This window comes from Myxine glutinosa, chromosome 5, assembly GCF_964187855.1.
Source record: "Myxine glutinosa chromosome 5, kmMyxGlut1.1, whole genome shotgun sequence".
In the NCBI taxonomy this organism is placed as follows: Eukaryota; Metazoa; Chordata; class Myxini; order Myxiniformes; family Myxinidae; genus Myxine; species Myxine glutinosa.
Genome location: NC_136265.1, coordinates 137,077,900 through 137,096,149, shown reverse-complemented (window position 1 = coordinate 137,096,149; position 18,250 = coordinate 137,077,900). Strand labels below are relative to the sequence as shown.

Genomic DNA, 18,250 nt, shown 5'->3' with positions numbered 1-18,250 from the left:
CATGGTGAGGAGGTGGGTGAACCCCCGCGAGGGGGTCAGAGGTCCCACCAAGTCGACGTGCACGTGGTCAAACCGACGCTCGGGCACCGCAAACGGGGCCAACGGGGCCTGGGTGTGGCGGTGGACCTTTGCGCGCTGGCACGCGAGGCACGTCCTGGCCCAGTCGCGGACGTCCTTCCTGAGGCCATGCCAGACGAACTTCGCCGCGACGAGCTTCTGGGAGGCCTTCGTGCCCGGGTGGGACAGGCCGTGGATGGCGTCGAACACTGGGCGCTGCCAGCCAGCGGGCACGATGGGGCGAGGCCGGCCGAGGGAGACGTCGCACAGGAGGGCCACACCCGCGGCGTCGAACGGCACCTCGGTGATGCGGAGGGCCGTGACGGCGGTCCGCAAGGCCTGGACGCCGGGGTCGGCGGTCTGGTCCTCCACCATCCGGGCATAGTCGATCCCGAGGTGGACCGCGTGCGCGACGGACCGGGAAAGGCAATCCGCCACCGGGTTGTCTTTACCCGCCACATGACGGATGTCCGTCGTATACTCGGACACGGCAGAGAGGTGACGCTGCTGCCGTGCCGACCATGGCTCGGCGACCTTGGCCATCGCGAACACAAGGGGCTTGTGGTCGACGAAAGCCGTGAACGGGCGGCCCTCCAGCATATGGCGGAAGTGTCGAACCGCCAGGTGGAGCCCGAGCAGCTCGCGGTCGAAGGTGCTGTAGCGGCGTTCGTGCAGGCGAAGCTGACGGCGAAAAAACGCCAGCGGCTGCCAAGCACCACGCACCCACTGCTCGTGCACCGCGCAAACCGCGTAGTCCGACGCGTCGGTGGTGAGGGCGATCGGTGCATCGGGCGCCGGGTGCGCCAGCATGGTGGCGTTGGCCAGGGCCAGCTTTGCGCCCGCAAACGCCGCGGCCATCGGCTCCGACCAGGCAATGTCACCTTTGCCCGGCTTGCCCCGGAGGGCCTCGTGCAGGGGGCGGAGGAGCTGGGCGACGTGGGGCACGAAGCGGTGGTAAAAATTTACCATGCCCAGGAACTCCTGGAGCCCCTTGATCATGTGGGGTCGCGGGCAATCCCTGACCGCCTCTACCTTGGCCGGTAAAGGGACAGCCCCGTGCCTGGTGATGCGGTGCCCCAAGAAGTCGATGGTGGCGACGCCGAAACGGCACTTTGCGGGGTTGATGATTAGGCCATGCTGGCCCAGGCATTCGAAAAGCGTGCGGAGGTGGAGCAGGTGCTCCTCCCGGGACACGCTCGCGACTAGGATGTCGTCCAGGTTGACATAGAGGAAAGGTAAGTCACGCAAGACGCTGTCCATAAGCCGTTGGAACGCCTGGGCCGCATTCTTCAACCCGAAAGGCATTCGCAGGAACTCGAAGAGGCCGAAAGGGGTGATGACGGCCATCTTCGGGACATCGCCCGGTTATACGGGGACCTGGTGGTAGCCCCGGATGAGGTCCACCTTGGAAAACACGGTCGTGTTTGCCAACCGGGTGGAAAAGTCCTGGATATGCGGGACCGGGTAGCGGTCGGGGGTGGTGGCATCATTGAGCCGGCGCGCGGTAGTCACTGCACGGCCGCCATCCTCCGCCGGGCTTCGGCACAATGTGCAGCGGAGAGGCCCAAGCGCTGTTTGAGCGCCGCACGATACCCAGCCGTTCCAGCGTGGCGAATTCCGCCTTCACCACGGCGAGCTTCGTGGGTTGGAGTCGGCGTGCCCGGGCGTAGACCGGCGGCCCAACCATGGGTATATGGTGCTCCACCCCGTGTTTAACGGCCACCGCTGAGAAGGTGGGCCGCGTGAGGGCCGGGAAACTGGCTAGGAGGCAGGTAAAGTCGTCCGCTGCCGGAAGCGTGCAAACTAAATTCGCGGGACGGAACGTTTCAGCAAGCCGCTCGGTGAGCCGCTCAGTCAGCCGCTCAACGAGCCGCTCAGCGAACAAGCGAGCGAGCTGAAGGTTTCAGCCTGGACGAGACGTCTGCGCTTAACGTCGACCAACAAGCCATGCGCACATAGGAAGTCCGCACCGAGCAGGGCCATTCGCACGCTGGCAGTGACGAACGACCATTGAAAGCGCTGCCCTCTGAACCGCAGTGAGAGGCAACGCTTCCTGAATGTGCGGATGGGTGTACCATTGGCGGCAAGCAAAGCGGGGCCCCGGCCCGCGGCTTGCTTGTCGGACGCGGAGGCAGGGAGGATGCTTACCTGCGCTCCTGTGTCGCAAAGGAAATGGCGCCCGGACAAGGTGTCCGTGATGAACAGGAGGCTGCCGGAATGGCCGACGCTCAGGGCCGCAAATGAGCGCCGGCCCGGTCGTTTCCCGACCCGTCAAAAGAGCATGGCGGGCGACACGTTTTAGCCTTGCGGCCGAACCTGGCGTGGTAGTAGCACCAGGTTTGCGGCAGTGACGGCCGCGGTGGTCATGGTGGTGGCGGCGGTGGTTGTGGGCGGGGCGCAGCAGCGGCCACGAGGGAAGCCAGGGGCGCTGTAGCCTCTGCCCCGGGATCCACTACGGCAGCACCGTAAACCGACCGCGTGTCGCAGGCCACAAAAAACTTGTCGGCCTTTCCGGCCAGGGCGAGGGGTTCCGTGATGTTGGAACCGGCCAGCGCGAGGCGCACCTGTATCGGTAGCTGGCAGAGGAAAAGTGCGCGGAACAAGAAATCCGGGCGCTGGTCTCCAAGCAGCGACAGCATGAAATCCATCTGGACGGATGGTCGTGTGTCGCCGAGGGTGGGAAGGTCCAGGAGGCGGTCGGCCCGTTCGATCTCCGTGAGCCCGAACGTGGCGAGGAGGAGACGTTTGAGCGCCTCGTACTTGTTGTCGCCTGGCGGGCGCCGAAGGATGGACACGACTCGGGCGGCAGTGCCAGGCCCGAGGGCGGCGACCACGTGGTAGTACCGGGTCTCGTCCGCTGTGATGCCTTGGAGCCGAAATTGAGCTTCGGCCTGCACAAACCAAACGTCGGCTTGTGCTTCCCAAAACTCCGGGAGTATGACGGCGACGGCGTTGGTAGCCATGGCGCGTTTGGGGGTCAGCAACGGCTGAACCAATCGGGGTCACCAGTGTGGTGCTGTGCACACACGACTCGATTGCCAGAGAGGTAGGCCACAACGCGTTGGTACAAACAAAGAGTCTTTATTAAGAGCTCGCACTTCAGCACTGGGCGGGCTCGAGCTTCGAGCCCGCATATATGTCCCGAGGCCACGCCTTGCCCCCGGGCGTGGCCGATCGGTCGAAAGGCGGGGCATGCATTTTCGTTCCCCGCCTGGACGCTCGCGCCACCCACTGGTGCGCGGAATTATTGTCCCTTGTGCCCGCCACAATAGTTTGAAAAAAAAAACCCTTAAAAAACACAACAGTTGGCTCACACCAAGTCCTTCTGAAGACTGCGCACATGGTAATTATTGTATAAATACCATCTAGTTAGCAACGAGTTGACTGTGCGAGTGGTGGAAGTCAGAAAGCTCGAGGTGTTTTCAGTTACCAAGTTTCTTGTTGAGTGTTCGCTGGCTGCTTGGTAACTGAGCACACTCCAGGTATGAATGTCGTCTTCTCTAGCACATGTAATGAGCTTGGCAGCAGATTGTTCATCCTCAGCTCTTTCACGAGCCTCGACTCAGTATACAACAACAACAAAAAAAATCCAGCTGTTTGCAGAACGTGGCTCACCTGCTTTTCCAGCCACTCCTACAGAACAAAATGATGTAGTTTTATGGAATGTTTTTTGCCAAATAATCCGATTTGTAAAAACCTTGACGTCATTCTTTGAGTTTGAGACAGGCGTCGTCTGATAGCGGAAGTACGTAATATTTGTACAGAATAAAAACGCCTTTTCGGTTTTCTGTGCCCGCGAGAATTCCCACTTGTTTGTTTCTATTCATTTTCAATCTTCATTTTTAAAATCTGACTTTAGCGACATTTTTGTTTTTTTTTTACAAAATCTTTTGGTGTGTGTAACAAACAACAATGGCGACGAGGATAGCGCCGAACACGTGATACATACGGATACGGGCGTCGTTCTACACATGGCAGGGAAGTGTTTGGCGCTTGTCGTGCCAGCGGGTCACGCTCAACGTGTGAGGTAAATGTTTAAAATGCCGTCGTGAGGCGATTAAAATGACATCGTGAGGTAATAAGTACTTTTCCTTCGCGCAGAGCAAAGCTTTCCACGGAGGGTTAAACGATCTGTGTTCGTTTATTTATTTATTTTTAACCTCAAATTCTGTGATTTGAAAGATTTTGCTTTTCCTCATCTCTCTTGGTGTGCCATATTGTGTTTGTGATCGTTATCTGACAGAACACTGCTTAAACAACGCGGGTGGTTAAATCCGACATTCCGTGTGGTGCGCAATGAAGATGGCAGCACCTCCATTCCTGTCATTTCCTGTGATGTGTCGGATTGGCTCGTACTGCTCAGCGAGGCGGGGCTTGAATCCAACAAGGTATCTGATTGGCCCGAAACACTATTGACGTCACGATGTTTACTTGTTACCGCCCTCCCCCAAATGGGAATAATCAAGACGCGACTTTCGAAATGACGTAAACCGCTCTATTAATGATTGGTGCGCATGCGCAGAAAACGCAGGAAGCAGTGGTGTTCAGGGCAGCATAAAGCATATCGTGCGTGCGAGATATAAGGATTGTTAGCTAAAATGGTTCATAAAGCTTCTAAATGGAGCCGAAAATACGTGGAAACGTACTTGAGAGAAAGGGCTGTTCTTTTGCACAACGGAAGACTTGGATAAACTTCTCAGCTCTCCAAAGGGGCAGCTGTCCGTACTGCGAACTCCCAACCATGTGGGCCGGTGCATTGTCCGAGTGGACGGGCATGTGCTACAGAAACCCCGACGGATCGCTACAAGTGAATGGGCTTTGAACCTTATGGGAGTGCCTCCTGTGAATATGGCAGGCTTGGTGATTTATTTAATGGAAATCTACAATTGGAAAGATGCCGTGCATTATTACCAAGTAACGGTAACCAACTTTTCGGCAAAGGATGAGGACATAGTAGACTTTGATGAATAGATGCTTGTGAACACCGATATAAAGGACATATCTGGGGCTTGTGAATTTACATGGTAAGTTTTAAATCATGATATTTACTATTTACTGGGGGTTAGAGTGATGGGAGAGGTGAGGCCTGTATACTCTGTTTGGTTCTAGAGCCACAAGATAAATTATACTAGATTTTTACATGTATTGGTAAAAGCTCTGTGTGTGTGTGTGTGTGTGTGTGTGTTTTGTTATATGTCCACTGTGGCCGCTCGCTTGTATCAACAGGAAATTATAGGAACTCAACTCCTCTCGGTCCCATCCACAGATATTTCTCGTATTTCTTGTATTTTCGTGGGTCCGATTTGCATCCAGCAACGATCGATTATTGTGAACCATTTTGAAATCTCCACTCTTTCGTTTAAATGTTGAAAAATATGTTTCAAAGATAATTGGAATTATACATTTCTCCCCAGCAAAGGCAGGTTAAAAATGCCCGGACGAACAGAAATGAGTCGATGTAAACGAACACAGTGAGTGTACGAAAGGCCTCATGAGAATTCGTGCTTCATTTCTCAAATGTGCGTATCGGTTCACCCTGTCTGTCTGTCTGTCTACAGACGTCAGTCCATGATCGAGGAACTGCTTTATTTCAATTTAAGTTTATATTTTGGACCCTGTAGAACACGAGTCAGAACACGAACCTGCAGTTTAGCAGAACTTCGGCTCTGAATTTGGCAATTTACGTGGAATCTCATCCCAAGCTCACATGCGCACAGAGGAGTAAGATAAGTTTTTTTTACTCTGTCTGCTTATCTGGCAGTCAAACATAAGAAAATAATGGCAGGGTAAGGTGTTCTATGAACTCTCTAGTTGTGCTCCATGTTACATTTACATCTTTAAAATGCGCTTGTTGTGACTTGAGCTCGCTGAGTCAGAGCCATGGGATTAAAAAACGAAATGTGCACTTCCGTTATCCTGACAGTTTTATGTTGAATTGTCTACAAGCTTGAGGAAGTTGTGACTGTGTTGAGGAAGGATGACAGTGACTGGTTGAGAAGAATGATGGATATGAATGTAGAAGGAAGTAGAGGACGGGGAAGACCGAGAAAGACTTGGCTAAAGATGATGGAAGAAGAAATGCGGGTAAAGGGGTTAACAAGGGGAGATGTAGAAAATAGGGCAGAATTGCGAAGATTTTCATGGGGCCCGCAATGCTAACCCCCGCTCTAGCAGGGGAAATGGCCTTAAAATGCCTGCTGTTGTTGTTGTTGGTCTACAAGTGGATGCTCCATGTAATCTGGGTGTTGATCATAGCCTGACAAATCTGTGACAAAGAAAGAAAAGCCAGATTACAGGCCATCAATTTATTTCATATGCTCAGGGGGGTGAAAATAAAGAAAAAGAAGAGAAGGAAGGATGATGGGAGTGCAGAAGTGGATAGAGAAGGGAAGGCATGTTGAGAGGATCTATGGGAGGACACAGGTGTGTATGGTTCTTGTGGAGTAGAGGCAAAAACTAGTTTATTTGCATATGTAATAAAGAGACAGCCCTTTATATTGCCTCACCCACTCTCACCACCTTCTCTCTATGATGTACCATACTCTTCACAGAGCGTCGGTGCCACCGAAGAAGCTTCCTGAGCAAGGATTATACTGGGTGGTTTGCCATTGCCTTCCCAGCAGTAGTTTGGGCAGGAATTAGGAATTTTTTCATGGTGCCGGTGATAGCTCGACTACTCTTCATGAAGTATACCGTGTGGATCTTTAATGTCAATCAACTAATGCCGACAGATAGGACGCCCGTTTAACGCCCATCCGAGCGATGGCACACACATTGAATTAGAAATTAATCACCCCCTTAGTCCTCCAAGCCCACCTCTTTCCTGTTTTTCCTTATTGATAGTTTGCTTCTATATCCAGCTTATCCACCCCATGCGTCCTCCATCCCTACTGTTGGTGCCCCCCTCCCCTCCCTTTTTCTGCTCTACAGTCACGTGAAAAAGTAAGTACACCCCATGTAAAGTTTTGACGTTTTCAACATATTTCAACATACAGCTATTTGATCTTCATTTCAACAATATTGATAGATAAAGTTAATATAATATTAAAAATATCATGAAACATTTACATTTTGTAGTCCATTGTATAATTTAAATAAACATAAATGCAAATTTCGCATGTGGAAAAAGTAAGTACACCCCTACATTTATCACTACTTCAAATACCTAAAATTAGAATCAGGTGCACCAGCTCAGGTCCAAATGATTAGAACATCGTTAGAGAGGATCTTGGAGGAACCTGTCTTATTTAAACATCAGACATTTAGTTTGGTTTGCTCTTTGTTGTTGAAGTGTGCGGCGTCACCATGCCTAGATCAAAAGAGCTCTCTGAGGCCTTCAGAAAGAAGGTTATAGATGCCTACGAGTCTGGGAAGGGATTTAAAAAGATCTCCAAACAATTTGAAATCATTCAATCGACTGTCCGGAAGATCATCTACAAGTGGAGACGATTCCAAACAACTGCCGACTTGTTCAGGCCAGGCCGCCCCAGCAAGTTCAGCCCAAGAGCAGACCATAAGATGCTGAAAGAAGTCTCTAAGAACCCCAGAATGTCATCACGGGACCTACAGGTAGCTCTTGCCACTGTTGATGTCAAAGTGCACGAGTCTACCATTAGAAAGAGGCTGCACAAATTTGATCTACATGGGAGGTGTGCCAGGAGGAAGCCTTTGCTGTCCAGAAAGATCATCAGGGCAAGACTAAAGTTTGCCAATGAACACCTAGGCAAAGACCAGCACTTCTGGAACAATGTGCTCTGGACAGGTGAGTCAAAGGTAGAGCGATTTGGCCACAGTACCAGAAGACATGTTTGGCGAAAACCAAAGACAGCATTTGACCACAAGAACCTGATACCAACTGTAAAGCATGGTGGGGGAAATATTATGGTTTGGGGCAGCTTTGCTGCATCAGGGCCTGGGCAGCTCACCATCATAGAATCCACGATGAATTCTTCATTGTACCAGAGGGTGCTTGAGGATAATGTGAGGCCATCTGTCGGAAAGTTGAAGCTCAACCGAAGGTGGACCTTGCAACATGACAATGACCCTAAACATACCAGTAAATCCACCAAGGAATGGCTGAAAAGAAAGAAATGGAGGGTTCTGGAATGGCCAAGTCAAAGCCCGGATCTAAATCCCATCGAGATGTTGTGGGGGGATTTGAAACGAGCTGTGCATGCAAGAATCCCCTCAAACATCGCACAGCTGAAAGAATTCTGCATGGAGGAGGGGACAAAAATTTCTCCCAGTCGATGTCAGAGACTGGTAGACAGTTATAAGAAACGCCTACTTGAGGTTGTTTCTGCCAAAGGGGGCAATACCACCTATTAGAGCCAAGGGTGTACTTACTTTTCCACATGCGAAATTTGCATTTATGTTCATTTAAATTATACAATGGACTACAAAATGTAAATGTTTCATGATATTTTTTTTATATTATAGTGTAGGAGCTGTGTGTGCTCCCACGTAATCGGAAGAATGGACGCGACAAAAAAGCTGGAATTCGTCCGACTTTCTTTATTGTCACAAAACAACTCGGGTACTCTGAAAAGCCCGTTTATCGGGCAGCAATATAAAAACACACAATATCCCGGAGCGTTTGCCCGGGAAAGGCGAGAGGGGGGGCGTGGCCGGGCGTCCTGGCCGCGGCCTGGCAAGTCGAGGGCGGGCATGCCCGGGCGTCCTGGACGAGCCCAGCATGGTGATCGCTCCGCGTCCTTGGTAGGTGCAAGGCGATTGTGTAAATCCAGCGGTAGCCGCTACACACGTCCCCCCAGAATCGACTTGCACCGGCAGGGTCAATTTGAGGGGGGTCCTGATGACCCGGCTGAAGCGACCCCTGGCGGGTCGTGGGGGTGGGGGGGGTCCGGTGTGGTGGTGGGCGGTCGAGTGGGGGGCACCGTGGACGGGGGGCGGCCTCGCCGCGGCGGAAGGGCCAACCGTGGCGGTTGGTCGATGTCCACGTGCGCCGGCTTGAGGCGGTCCACCGCAATCCGGTCCGACCTGCCGCAGATGTCGATGACAAACGACTTGTCGTCCCGTCGCAGGACCCGGAAGGGCCCGTCGTACGGCAGCCGGAGTGGCCCCCGATGTGCGTCATGACGCACAAAAACGTACTCCGCTGTGCGAAGCGCTGGGGGGATGTAGGACTGGGGGTCACCGTGGTGGGATGTTGGCACGGGGGCAAACCGTCGGGCGGCCTCCTGGAGGTCCGAGCGCTGGTGAGTTGCGGACCAGGGACTGGTAGCGTCGGGCACGAATTCGCCCGGGACGCGTAGCGCCTGGCCGTAGACAAGCTCGGCGGTGGATGCCCGGAGGTCCTCCTTGGGGGCCGTGCGGAGGCCCAAAAGGACCTACGGCAGCCGGTCGGCCCAACCGCCGTCTTGAAGGCCGGCCATGAGCGCGGCCTTCATGGAGCGGTGGAATCGCTCGCACAACCCGTTGGCTTGGGGGTGGTAGGCCGTAGTACGGTGGAGCTTGACCCCCAGGTTGCGGGCGACCGCGCCCCACAGCTCGGAGGTGAACTGCGGTCCGCGGTCCGACGAGATGTCCGCCGGTGCGCCGAAGCGGGCGACCCAGGTGGCGATGAAAGCCTGCGCCACGTCGGCGGTGGTGGTGGAGACGAGGGGAACGGCCTACGGCCACCTGGTGGTCCTGTCCACCATGGTGAGCAGGTGTGTGAACCCCCGTGACGGGGGGAGGGGGCCCACCAGATCCACGTTGACGTGGTCGAAACGTCGTTTGGGCACGGTGAAAGGTGCCAGCGGGGCCTGGGTGTGTCGGTGGACCTTGGCCTGTTGGCAGGCTGTGCAGGTGCTGGTCCAATCGCGGATGTCCCGTCGAAGGCCGTGCCAGACGAATCGCGCCGACACCAGCTTCTGGGAAGCTTTCTGGCCCGGGTGGGAAAGGCCGTGGAGGGAGGCGAAGATGCGGCGTTGCCAGGTAATGGGCACAATGGGGCGAGGCTGGCCTTGGGAGACGTCGCAGAGCAGGACAGTGTCCGCGAAGGGGATGTCGGCCAGGCGGAGGCCCGTGTCCGCCGCCCGGAGGGCTTGCACCGTGGTGTCGGTGGTTTGGTCCGCCGCCATAAGCGCGAAGTCCACGCCGAGGTGGACCGCGTTTGCGCTGGCCCGAGAAAGACAGTCGGCCACGGCGTTGTTTTTGCCGGCGACGTGCCGGATGTCCGTGGTAAACTCCGACACGGCGGAGAGGTGGCGCTGTTGGCGGGCCGACCACGGCTCCGTGACCTTGGCCATTGCGTAAACCAACGGCTTGTGGTCGACGAATGCCGTGAAGGGTCGGCCCTCCAGGAGGTGGCGGAAATGGCGAACGTCCAGGTTTAGACCGAGGAGCTCACGGTCAAACGTGCTATATTTGAGCTCGTTCGGCCGGAGCTGCCGGCTGAAAAAAGCGAGTGGCTGCCAAACCCCGTTCACCCATTGCTCATGTACGGCGCCCACCGCGTAGTCGGAGGCATCCGTGGTGAGGGCGATGGGAGCGTTGAGCACCGGGTGAGCGAGCAGTGTTGCGTCGGCGAGGGCCCGCTTTGAGCTTTGGAAGGCCGCGTCCATTGCTGCGGACCAGACGATGTCGTGCTTGGCCGGCTTGCCCCGGAGGGCTTCGTAGAGGGGCCGCATGAGTTGAGCAGCGCGGGGCACGAAGCGGTGATAGAAATTCACCATTCCCAGGAATTCCTGCAGGGCCTTTATGGAGCTGGGACGCGGAAACGTGGTGATGGCCTCGACCTTGGTTGGCAGCGGCACGGCCCCGTTCTTGGTGATGTGGTGGCCCAAAAAATCAACGGCCGTCGTGCCGAAGTGGCATTTGGCCGTGTTGACGATGAGGCCGTGCTCGCTGAGGCGCCCGAACAGTGTTCGGAGGTGGAGGAGGTGCTCGGCCCGGGACGTGCTGGCGACGAGGATGTCGTCCAGGTAAACGAAGAGGAACGGCAGGTCATGCAGCACGCCGTCCATCAAGCGCTGGAACGCCTGAGCCGCGTTCTTGAGGCCAAACGGCATCCATAGGAATTCGAATAAGCCGAATGGCGTGATGACGGCCGTTTTAGGGACGTCGGCCGCCCTGAAAGGTACCTGGTGATATCCCGGTATGAGATCGATTTTTGAAAAAATGACCCGTCCTGCCAGACGGGCGGAGAAGTCTTGGATATGCGGGATCGGATACCTGTCGGGGGTGGTAGCGTCGTTAAGGCGGCGGTAGTCGCCACATGGGCGCCAGCCGCCCCCTGGTTTTGGGACGATGTGTAGTGGCGAAGCCCACGCGCTATCGGAGCGCCGCACGATGCCGAGGTGTTCCAAAGCGTCGAACTCGGCTTTGGCCACGGCGAGCTTGGCTGGGTCGAGGCGGCGGGCTCTGGCGTAGACCGGCGGGCCCGTGGTTGGTATGTGGTGCTCGATCCCATGTCGTACTGCGACGGCCGAAAACGTCGGCCGCGTGAGGGCCGGGAACTCCGTGAGCAGGCGAGCAAACTCGTTCGCCGCCGGGAGGGCGCATGCCAGCTCGGTCGGAGCGGAGCTGCTCAATGTGCATACCAGGGAGCTGAAGGTCTCGGCATTGATGAGGCGACGCCGTTGGACGTCCACCAGCAGTCCGTGTGCGCAGAGGAAGTCGGCGCCTAGCAGAGCCATGGGCACGCTGGCGGTTACAAAAGTCCAATTAAAGGGTTGGCTGCCGAAGCAGAGGGTGACGTTGCACGGGCCGAAGGTGCGGATGGCTAATCCGTTGGCCGCAACCAAGGAGGGGCCGCAAACCGCGGACTGCCTGTCCTGATCGGAGGCGGGTATGACGCTCAGTTGGGCGCCGGTGTCGCACAGGAAGCGCCGTCCGGACGCTTTGTCCGTGATGAAAAGTAAGTTGCCCGTGTGGCCGGCGCTCATGGCTGGTAATGAACGCCGGCCTGGCCGTTTCCCGGCCTGCCGAAGGTGCACGGGGGTCGGCATGTCCGGGCCTTCTGTCCGAACCTGGCATGATAGTAACACCACGCTTGGTCAGGTGGAGGCCCCGGTCGTCGTGCTGGAGGTGGTCGGCTCGGCGTTGCGGCCGCCATTTGCGTCGGCAGTTCAGTCGTCGACCGTGCCGGGTGCTCGGGCGCCATGGGCGTTGCGTCGGACGGCGGTGGGCCCCAGGTCGCTGCTGCAATGCGTTGGCCTGCCGCGGAGATCCTGTCGGCTTCCCTGGCGAGGGCGCGGGGATCCGTGATCGTCGTGCTCGCCAGGGCGAGGCGTACCGGGCTAGGCAGCTGACGGAGAAACAGCTCCCGGAACAGGAATGCCGGAGAGTGCTCGCCGAGCAGCGAAAGCATGTAGTCCATTCGCTCGGACGGGCGCGTGTCGCCGAGCTCGGGCAGGTCAAGCAGGCGCCGTGCGCGTTCCGCCGATGGGAGGGCGAAAGCGTCGAGGAGGAGCTTTTTAATCGCACCGTATTTGTCAGCGGCTGGCGGGCTCTCGAGGAGGCTCAGGGCGCGGGCCGCGGTGGCTGAACCGAGCGCTGCTACCACATGGTGGAAGCGGGTGTCGTCGGCCGTGATGCCTCGCAGGACGAACAGGGAGTCCACCTGGGCGAACCAAACCGCCGCGTGAGCCTCCCAGAAGGTAGGCAGTTTAAGGGCAACTGCCATGTCCATGTCGGTAGGTCACCAATGTAGGAGCTGTGCTCCCACGTAATCGGAAGAATGGACTCGACAAAAAGCTGGAATTCGTCCGAGTTTCTTTATTGTCACAAAACAACTCGGGTACTCTGAAAAGCCCGTTTATCGGGCAGCAATATACAAACACACATTATCCCGGAGCGTTTGCCCGGGAAAGGCGAGAGGGGGCGTGGCCGGGCGTCCTGGCCACGGCCTGGCAAGTCGAGAGGGGCGTGGCCGGGCGTGCCCGGGCATGCCCAGGCGTCCCGGCCGAGGCCTGGCAAGTTGAGCGCGGGCCTGCCCGGGCGTCCTGGACGAGCCCGGCATGGTGATCGCTCCGCGTCCTTGGTAGGTGCAAGGCGATTGTGTAAACCCAGCGGTAGCCGCTACAATAGCACCTTTATCAATATTGATGAAATTAAGATCAAATAGCTGTATGTTGAAATATGTTGAAAAAGTCAAAACTTTACATGGTGTACTTACTTTTTCACGTGACTGTACCTTTTGGTGTGTTACATCCTGATCAGTTCTGTGTTCTAGCTCCTCCACGAACCTTGATTGTGTATGCAGAAAATATTGCGAGACTGACATTTCTGTAACCTGGAGGATCTTGTGCAGCTCCGCAGGGATTGAACATGCTCGGGGCTCATTGAGCTGTTTCTGGTGGTGAGCAGAAGCTAGGAACGCCCGACTGGCGGCTGGTAGAAGGCATTGAGTTTCCACTGTGCCGACATTCGCCTTCTCCACATGAGCGCTTGTTCAAGGCCGTTTCTTCCATCCTGGAGCTGCACAGGGACGGTCCAGAGTTGCCTCCCGATTGGCGTGACCAGCTCCCTCGACGATGGGAAAGACATGGTGACCTCGCTATCGTTGACCAACAGGCCTTTGCGTCACCTTTTTGGGATTCTTTTGGTGAGCAAGTAGGTGGAAATTTGTTGCTGTGATCCAAACCAATATCATTTTATGTATTCTATTTGTTTAAGCAGTTTTGTCTTTCCCGAGGGAGACGTCACTTTTCTGAAATGCCTTCCCAGCTCCCGAGCTATGGACAGCTGTAACGAAAGCCCTCGGAGTACGACGTCTCGCGAAGCAGGGGAGAGTCCAGCCCGATGGATTCCGGACTCCGACTGTGACCCTGCTTCTTGGATCCGATGGCTTGGTGGAGAGAAGGGAGAATGGAATAAGGTTTGCTGCACCAATTATATTTTAATCCTATGGAAGTCTTTGGAATAACTCTATAACATTTATTGTGCTGCTGGTACAACCCCACAGCTACACATGGGATATCTGCACATGTATGTTTTCTACTGGAAACGCACAGGAGAAGCAGCGTGCTGCAATGTGGGACTGCACTGGAGAGACTGTGTGTGACATGTATGCAGGTACGCGGGGTGCGAAGACATGAAACATTGCATTCAGAATAAATATACTGGCGATAAAAAATTAATGGACAGTAGATTATTGTTTTTTTTTAATGCAAGGGTCTAAGCTCGTACAGAAGCTGAATGACGAAGGGCAGCAGATCCAGAAAAAGTACCGCAGGGTATTTTGGGGAGGGGTTAATGAACATACATGTGAAGAAAAGGTGAAATAACACAAAAAGGAGTTAGCAATGGCCCGGAGAGGAACAGAATAGGAAACAAGCATTACGCCTCGGTCCCCCGTCGGGGAAGTGATGTGAGTTGACAAAGTGGAAGACGCAGAAAACATGCTATGATATGATATTTCACTCACAAGGTTCAGACATACATGGAGGCGGCCATCTTGGATTTTGACGTGGCGTCCCAATTTTCAATAGCGTTCTTCCTTATGCCGAGATACACCCACACACCAAATTAGAAGTTGGTACTTCGCTTATTTTTCAAGATATTCATCTCACAAGGTTCAGACATACATGGCGGTGGCCATCTTGGATTTTGACGTGGCGACCCAATTTTCAATAGCGTTCTTCCTTATGCCGAGATACACCCACACACCAGATTAGAAGTTGGTACTTCGCTTATTTTTCAAGATATTCGGTTCACAAGGTTCAGACATACATGGCATCAGACATACATGGCGGCGGCCATCTTGGATTTTGACGTGGGTTGCACCCACACACCAAATTCGAATGCGGTCCTTCGCTTACGCACGCACGCACACACGCATGCACGGATGGACGGACGGACACACGGACGGAGGGGAAAACCATAGTCCCCCTTTCGCTCCGCTGTGCGACGGGGGACAATAATCCACGTATGTAGGTAGTGATGGGCAATACATTTGAATGACTAAAGTGAGGAAGGTTGAGATATCGGACACGTGGAGACTATTCTACAATCGGGAGAATAATGGGACGAGCGAATGCAGGTGGGAAATCAGACAGAGGGTGAGAATGTGAGGGTTTCTTGAGGAATGCGTGCAATCTGGCGTGGCTAAGGGAGGGCAGAGGTAGGAGAGGTCAGGAGGAGCAAGGCCAGGTGTAAGCTTGTATAAAATAGAGCCCACTAAATTACGACAGCGAAAGTCCTTGGGATGTTTTTTGTTCCTCCTTTATAAATTTATTGCATCACAGTGCGTATCCACATGTCTCTGTGTCATACGGTCAAGCCATCGGAGCATCGGAGAAATTTTGAGCTTCTTGATCGGCACATTCTGCCGGGTTTTTTTTTTTTTTTTTTAGGAATTGGCTACTTTACCCTCCCTGTGCTCGTGCACGGCCGGGCCAAGCTCGTCTTGGCTTGCGAGTGGAATCCCAATGCCCTACACTGGCTCTCCGTGAACCTTCAACGGAACGGCGTTTCAAACCGCTGCAGGGTCTTGCCCGGAGACAACCGTAAGGTGTGTGCAAAACGTGGCATCATGTTCACTGTGATGTGTGTCATCCTTCATCTCAGTACATGGGTGGGTAGCTGTTGGTAGCTGCTCAGGTGTTTAGGTCTGAGGTTCTGGTGTGTTGCCAACAGGTTGATTATAACATGTAGAGGAAGTCTTACAGAAGGAATATTAAGGTGGCTGAACAAAGCTACGACCGAAAATTCTAAAACTCAAGCCTTTAGGCCTGTACAATGACTACATACACTTGATAAATTAATGATGATAGAATAGTTGCATTACATGTCTCAGAATTTCTTAAGAGATTATCGACTAGTTACCTCCATCACCAAAGGTGGATGGAGGTTATGTTTTCACCCCTGTCCATCTGCCTGTTCGTCTGTGAACAAAGTATCTCAAGAAGTTGTGGACAGGTTCAGACGAAATTTGGCAGAGTGGTAGCGTATGTGACAAGGACGAACTGATTTGATTTTGGTGAAGATCCGGATCTGGATCCGAGACTTTTTCAGTGACTCTTCACCATGGAGAGACAGATAGGGCCAAAAACGATACATAGCACGATATCTCAAAATGTTATGGACGTATTCGGACAAAACTTGGTGGGTAGGTTGGGTAGCTGACAAGAACAAGCCAATTAGATTTTGACGGTCCGGATCCAGATCCAGATCAGACCTATCAGTGGGATGCAAAAGGTAAACTGTTCAGCATGGCAGAGGTATATGCGCACTACCGAGTGCCGTTCTAGGTCTCATTGCGTTACTTGACTCTCGCAGCTCTCACTGGACGAGGAGGTGGACCGCGTCCTGATGGGCATTTTGCCCCAAGACCCTGCCGCTTTGCCCGTCGCCTGCAACCTCCTTCGCCGAGACCGTGGAGGGCGGATACATCTCCATCTCACCGTGACATCGTTTCCTGAAGCGACTCGTTCTGACAAACGCACCACTTGGCTGGCGGCAGCGCAGAGCGAGGCCCAGAGAGTCGAGACACTGCTCGACGAGTCTCGCGCTGGCAAATGGAAGGCTGTGGTCGAAGATGTTTTTCGGGTCAAAAGCTACGCACCCCACATGACACATGTGGTGGCAGACATCTTGTGCCGGCCACATTGAAGCTATACTTCATGTGACGGAGAGAAGGAAGGAAGGAAATAAGAGTGAGGGAAGCGTGGCAGTGTGGTCTGTGGAGTTTAAGGGCATTCATTTCTTAATGTAAATTCAGCATTGCTATGATACAATAGCATTCATGTGAACATGATCAACAAGACGAGAGCCGATTGGTCTTTGATGCTACCTTTTATTGTTTGAATACAACATGTTTTATCTCTCACCACACTTGGTAAGTAGGCATCACAAACTATCCTGCCATCTTCAGCGACATGGGCCTATGTATGCATGAATGGGTAGTGGAGGGGAGGGGTGGTCACTGAATAGAAAAATAGACAGGAGAGGTTGGGTGGGAGAGGAGGGAGTCGGGGAGTGGGCCTAGTGGGCATTAACCACCGATTAAAATAACCTATTAACTACCAAAACATAAATACCAAGATGTTCGGGAGAGGGGTTGTAGGAAGTAGTAGTATTCAAGCTTCTTGATTTCTGTGCCTCATAACGGTGGAGTCCTCCCAAAGGAGGCACACATCTGGTACAGCGCAGTTGTACAAGTACGAGCGTGTCAAGTTTGGCATAAAGTCGCTATTTTTTTTATTTTTTTTTTGTATACTGAATCGAGGCTCGTGAAAGAGCTAACATTTACTTCACAAACAAATCAACCAGACAAACAAAATATATAAAAAGAGGGAGCGGAAGACAAGATGGGGAGAGAAGAGGAAGCACACAAACACAACATTTGAGAGCAAGGAGATGTGTGAGAGGGAGAGGGCTTGGGGGGAGGAGGCGTGGGAAGGGGGAGGGGGGGTGGGAGAAGTATAAAACACAAGGACACCAAGGACTTCCAGGACAGAAGTTGGTATTTCAAAAAAGTGGAATTGGGGTGAAATTAGCGGGGGTAGAAAAGATCAAGGTTTTGGATGGGGGAAGATAAGAGATGGTGGTGAACAGCTGTTTTAAAGACCTGGAGGGTGGAGTGGGATTGAAGAGAGTGAGGGAGTTTGTTCCAGAGGCGGGAGAAAAGAGGAATGAAGGAGTGAAGGTGAGCAGAGAGTCTTGATTTTGGCAGTTTAACCATAAGAGGGTTGCAGGCAGATCTTGTGCGACCTGTAGGAATATTTGCAGGACAGAGCCCAGAGAGAGCTGGGGGGGGGGGGGCAAGGCCAGAGAGGAGTCGGTAGAAGACGGAAAGACCACCAACGTGCCTGCGGTGAGTGAGTGAGAGGCCCTTGGAGTTAGCTTCATCGCGGGAGATTCCAAATGATTCTGAATGCTTTGGTTTCAACAGCGTGAAGACGAGCTAGGTGTGAGGCAGGAGCACCAGCCCAGAGGGGAGAGCAATATTCCATTGAGCTGCGGATGAAAACCTTGTATTTGGTGAGGAACTCAGGTGTAGGAGCTCAGGTGTGCCAAGGAAGGAATTCGCATGACGGAGGATGCCCAGTCGGCGACTGGCTTTGGAGGCCAGATTTGAAATGTGGTTTTCCCAGGAAAGATCATGGCAGATAGTGAGACCCAAAAGGTTGAGTGACAGAATTTTAAAATGGATGTTACTTTCCCTTTGCCAAATTTTGACTTCCGTGTTGAGATGAGTGCGTGTCATGATGCACGTGTTGGCGTGGCGCTAAAACGGTCACAC

At 53.8% G+C, this 18,250-nt stretch overlaps 1 protein-coding gene across 1 annotated transcript; it reads left to right on the top strand.

Moving 5' to 3' along the window:
• Positions 1-3,823: 3,823 nt before the first annotated feature.
• On the top strand, positions 3,824-16,776 carry TYW2 (tRNA wybutosine-synthesizing protein 2). Its single transcript, XM_068116107.2, has 7 exons — positions 3,824-4,084; positions 4,301-4,445; positions 13,372-13,609; positions 13,732-13,882; positions 13,970-14,079; positions 15,360-15,517; positions 16,285-16,776. The coding sequence occupies exons 1-7, from the start codon at positions 4,029-4,031 to the stop codon at positions 16,615-16,617; spliced, it is 1,191 nt and encodes a 396-aa protein (XP_067972208.1). The 5' UTR covers positions 3,824-4,028; the 3' UTR covers positions 16,618-16,776.
• The last annotated feature ends 1,474 nt before the right edge of the window (positions 16,777-18,250 follow it).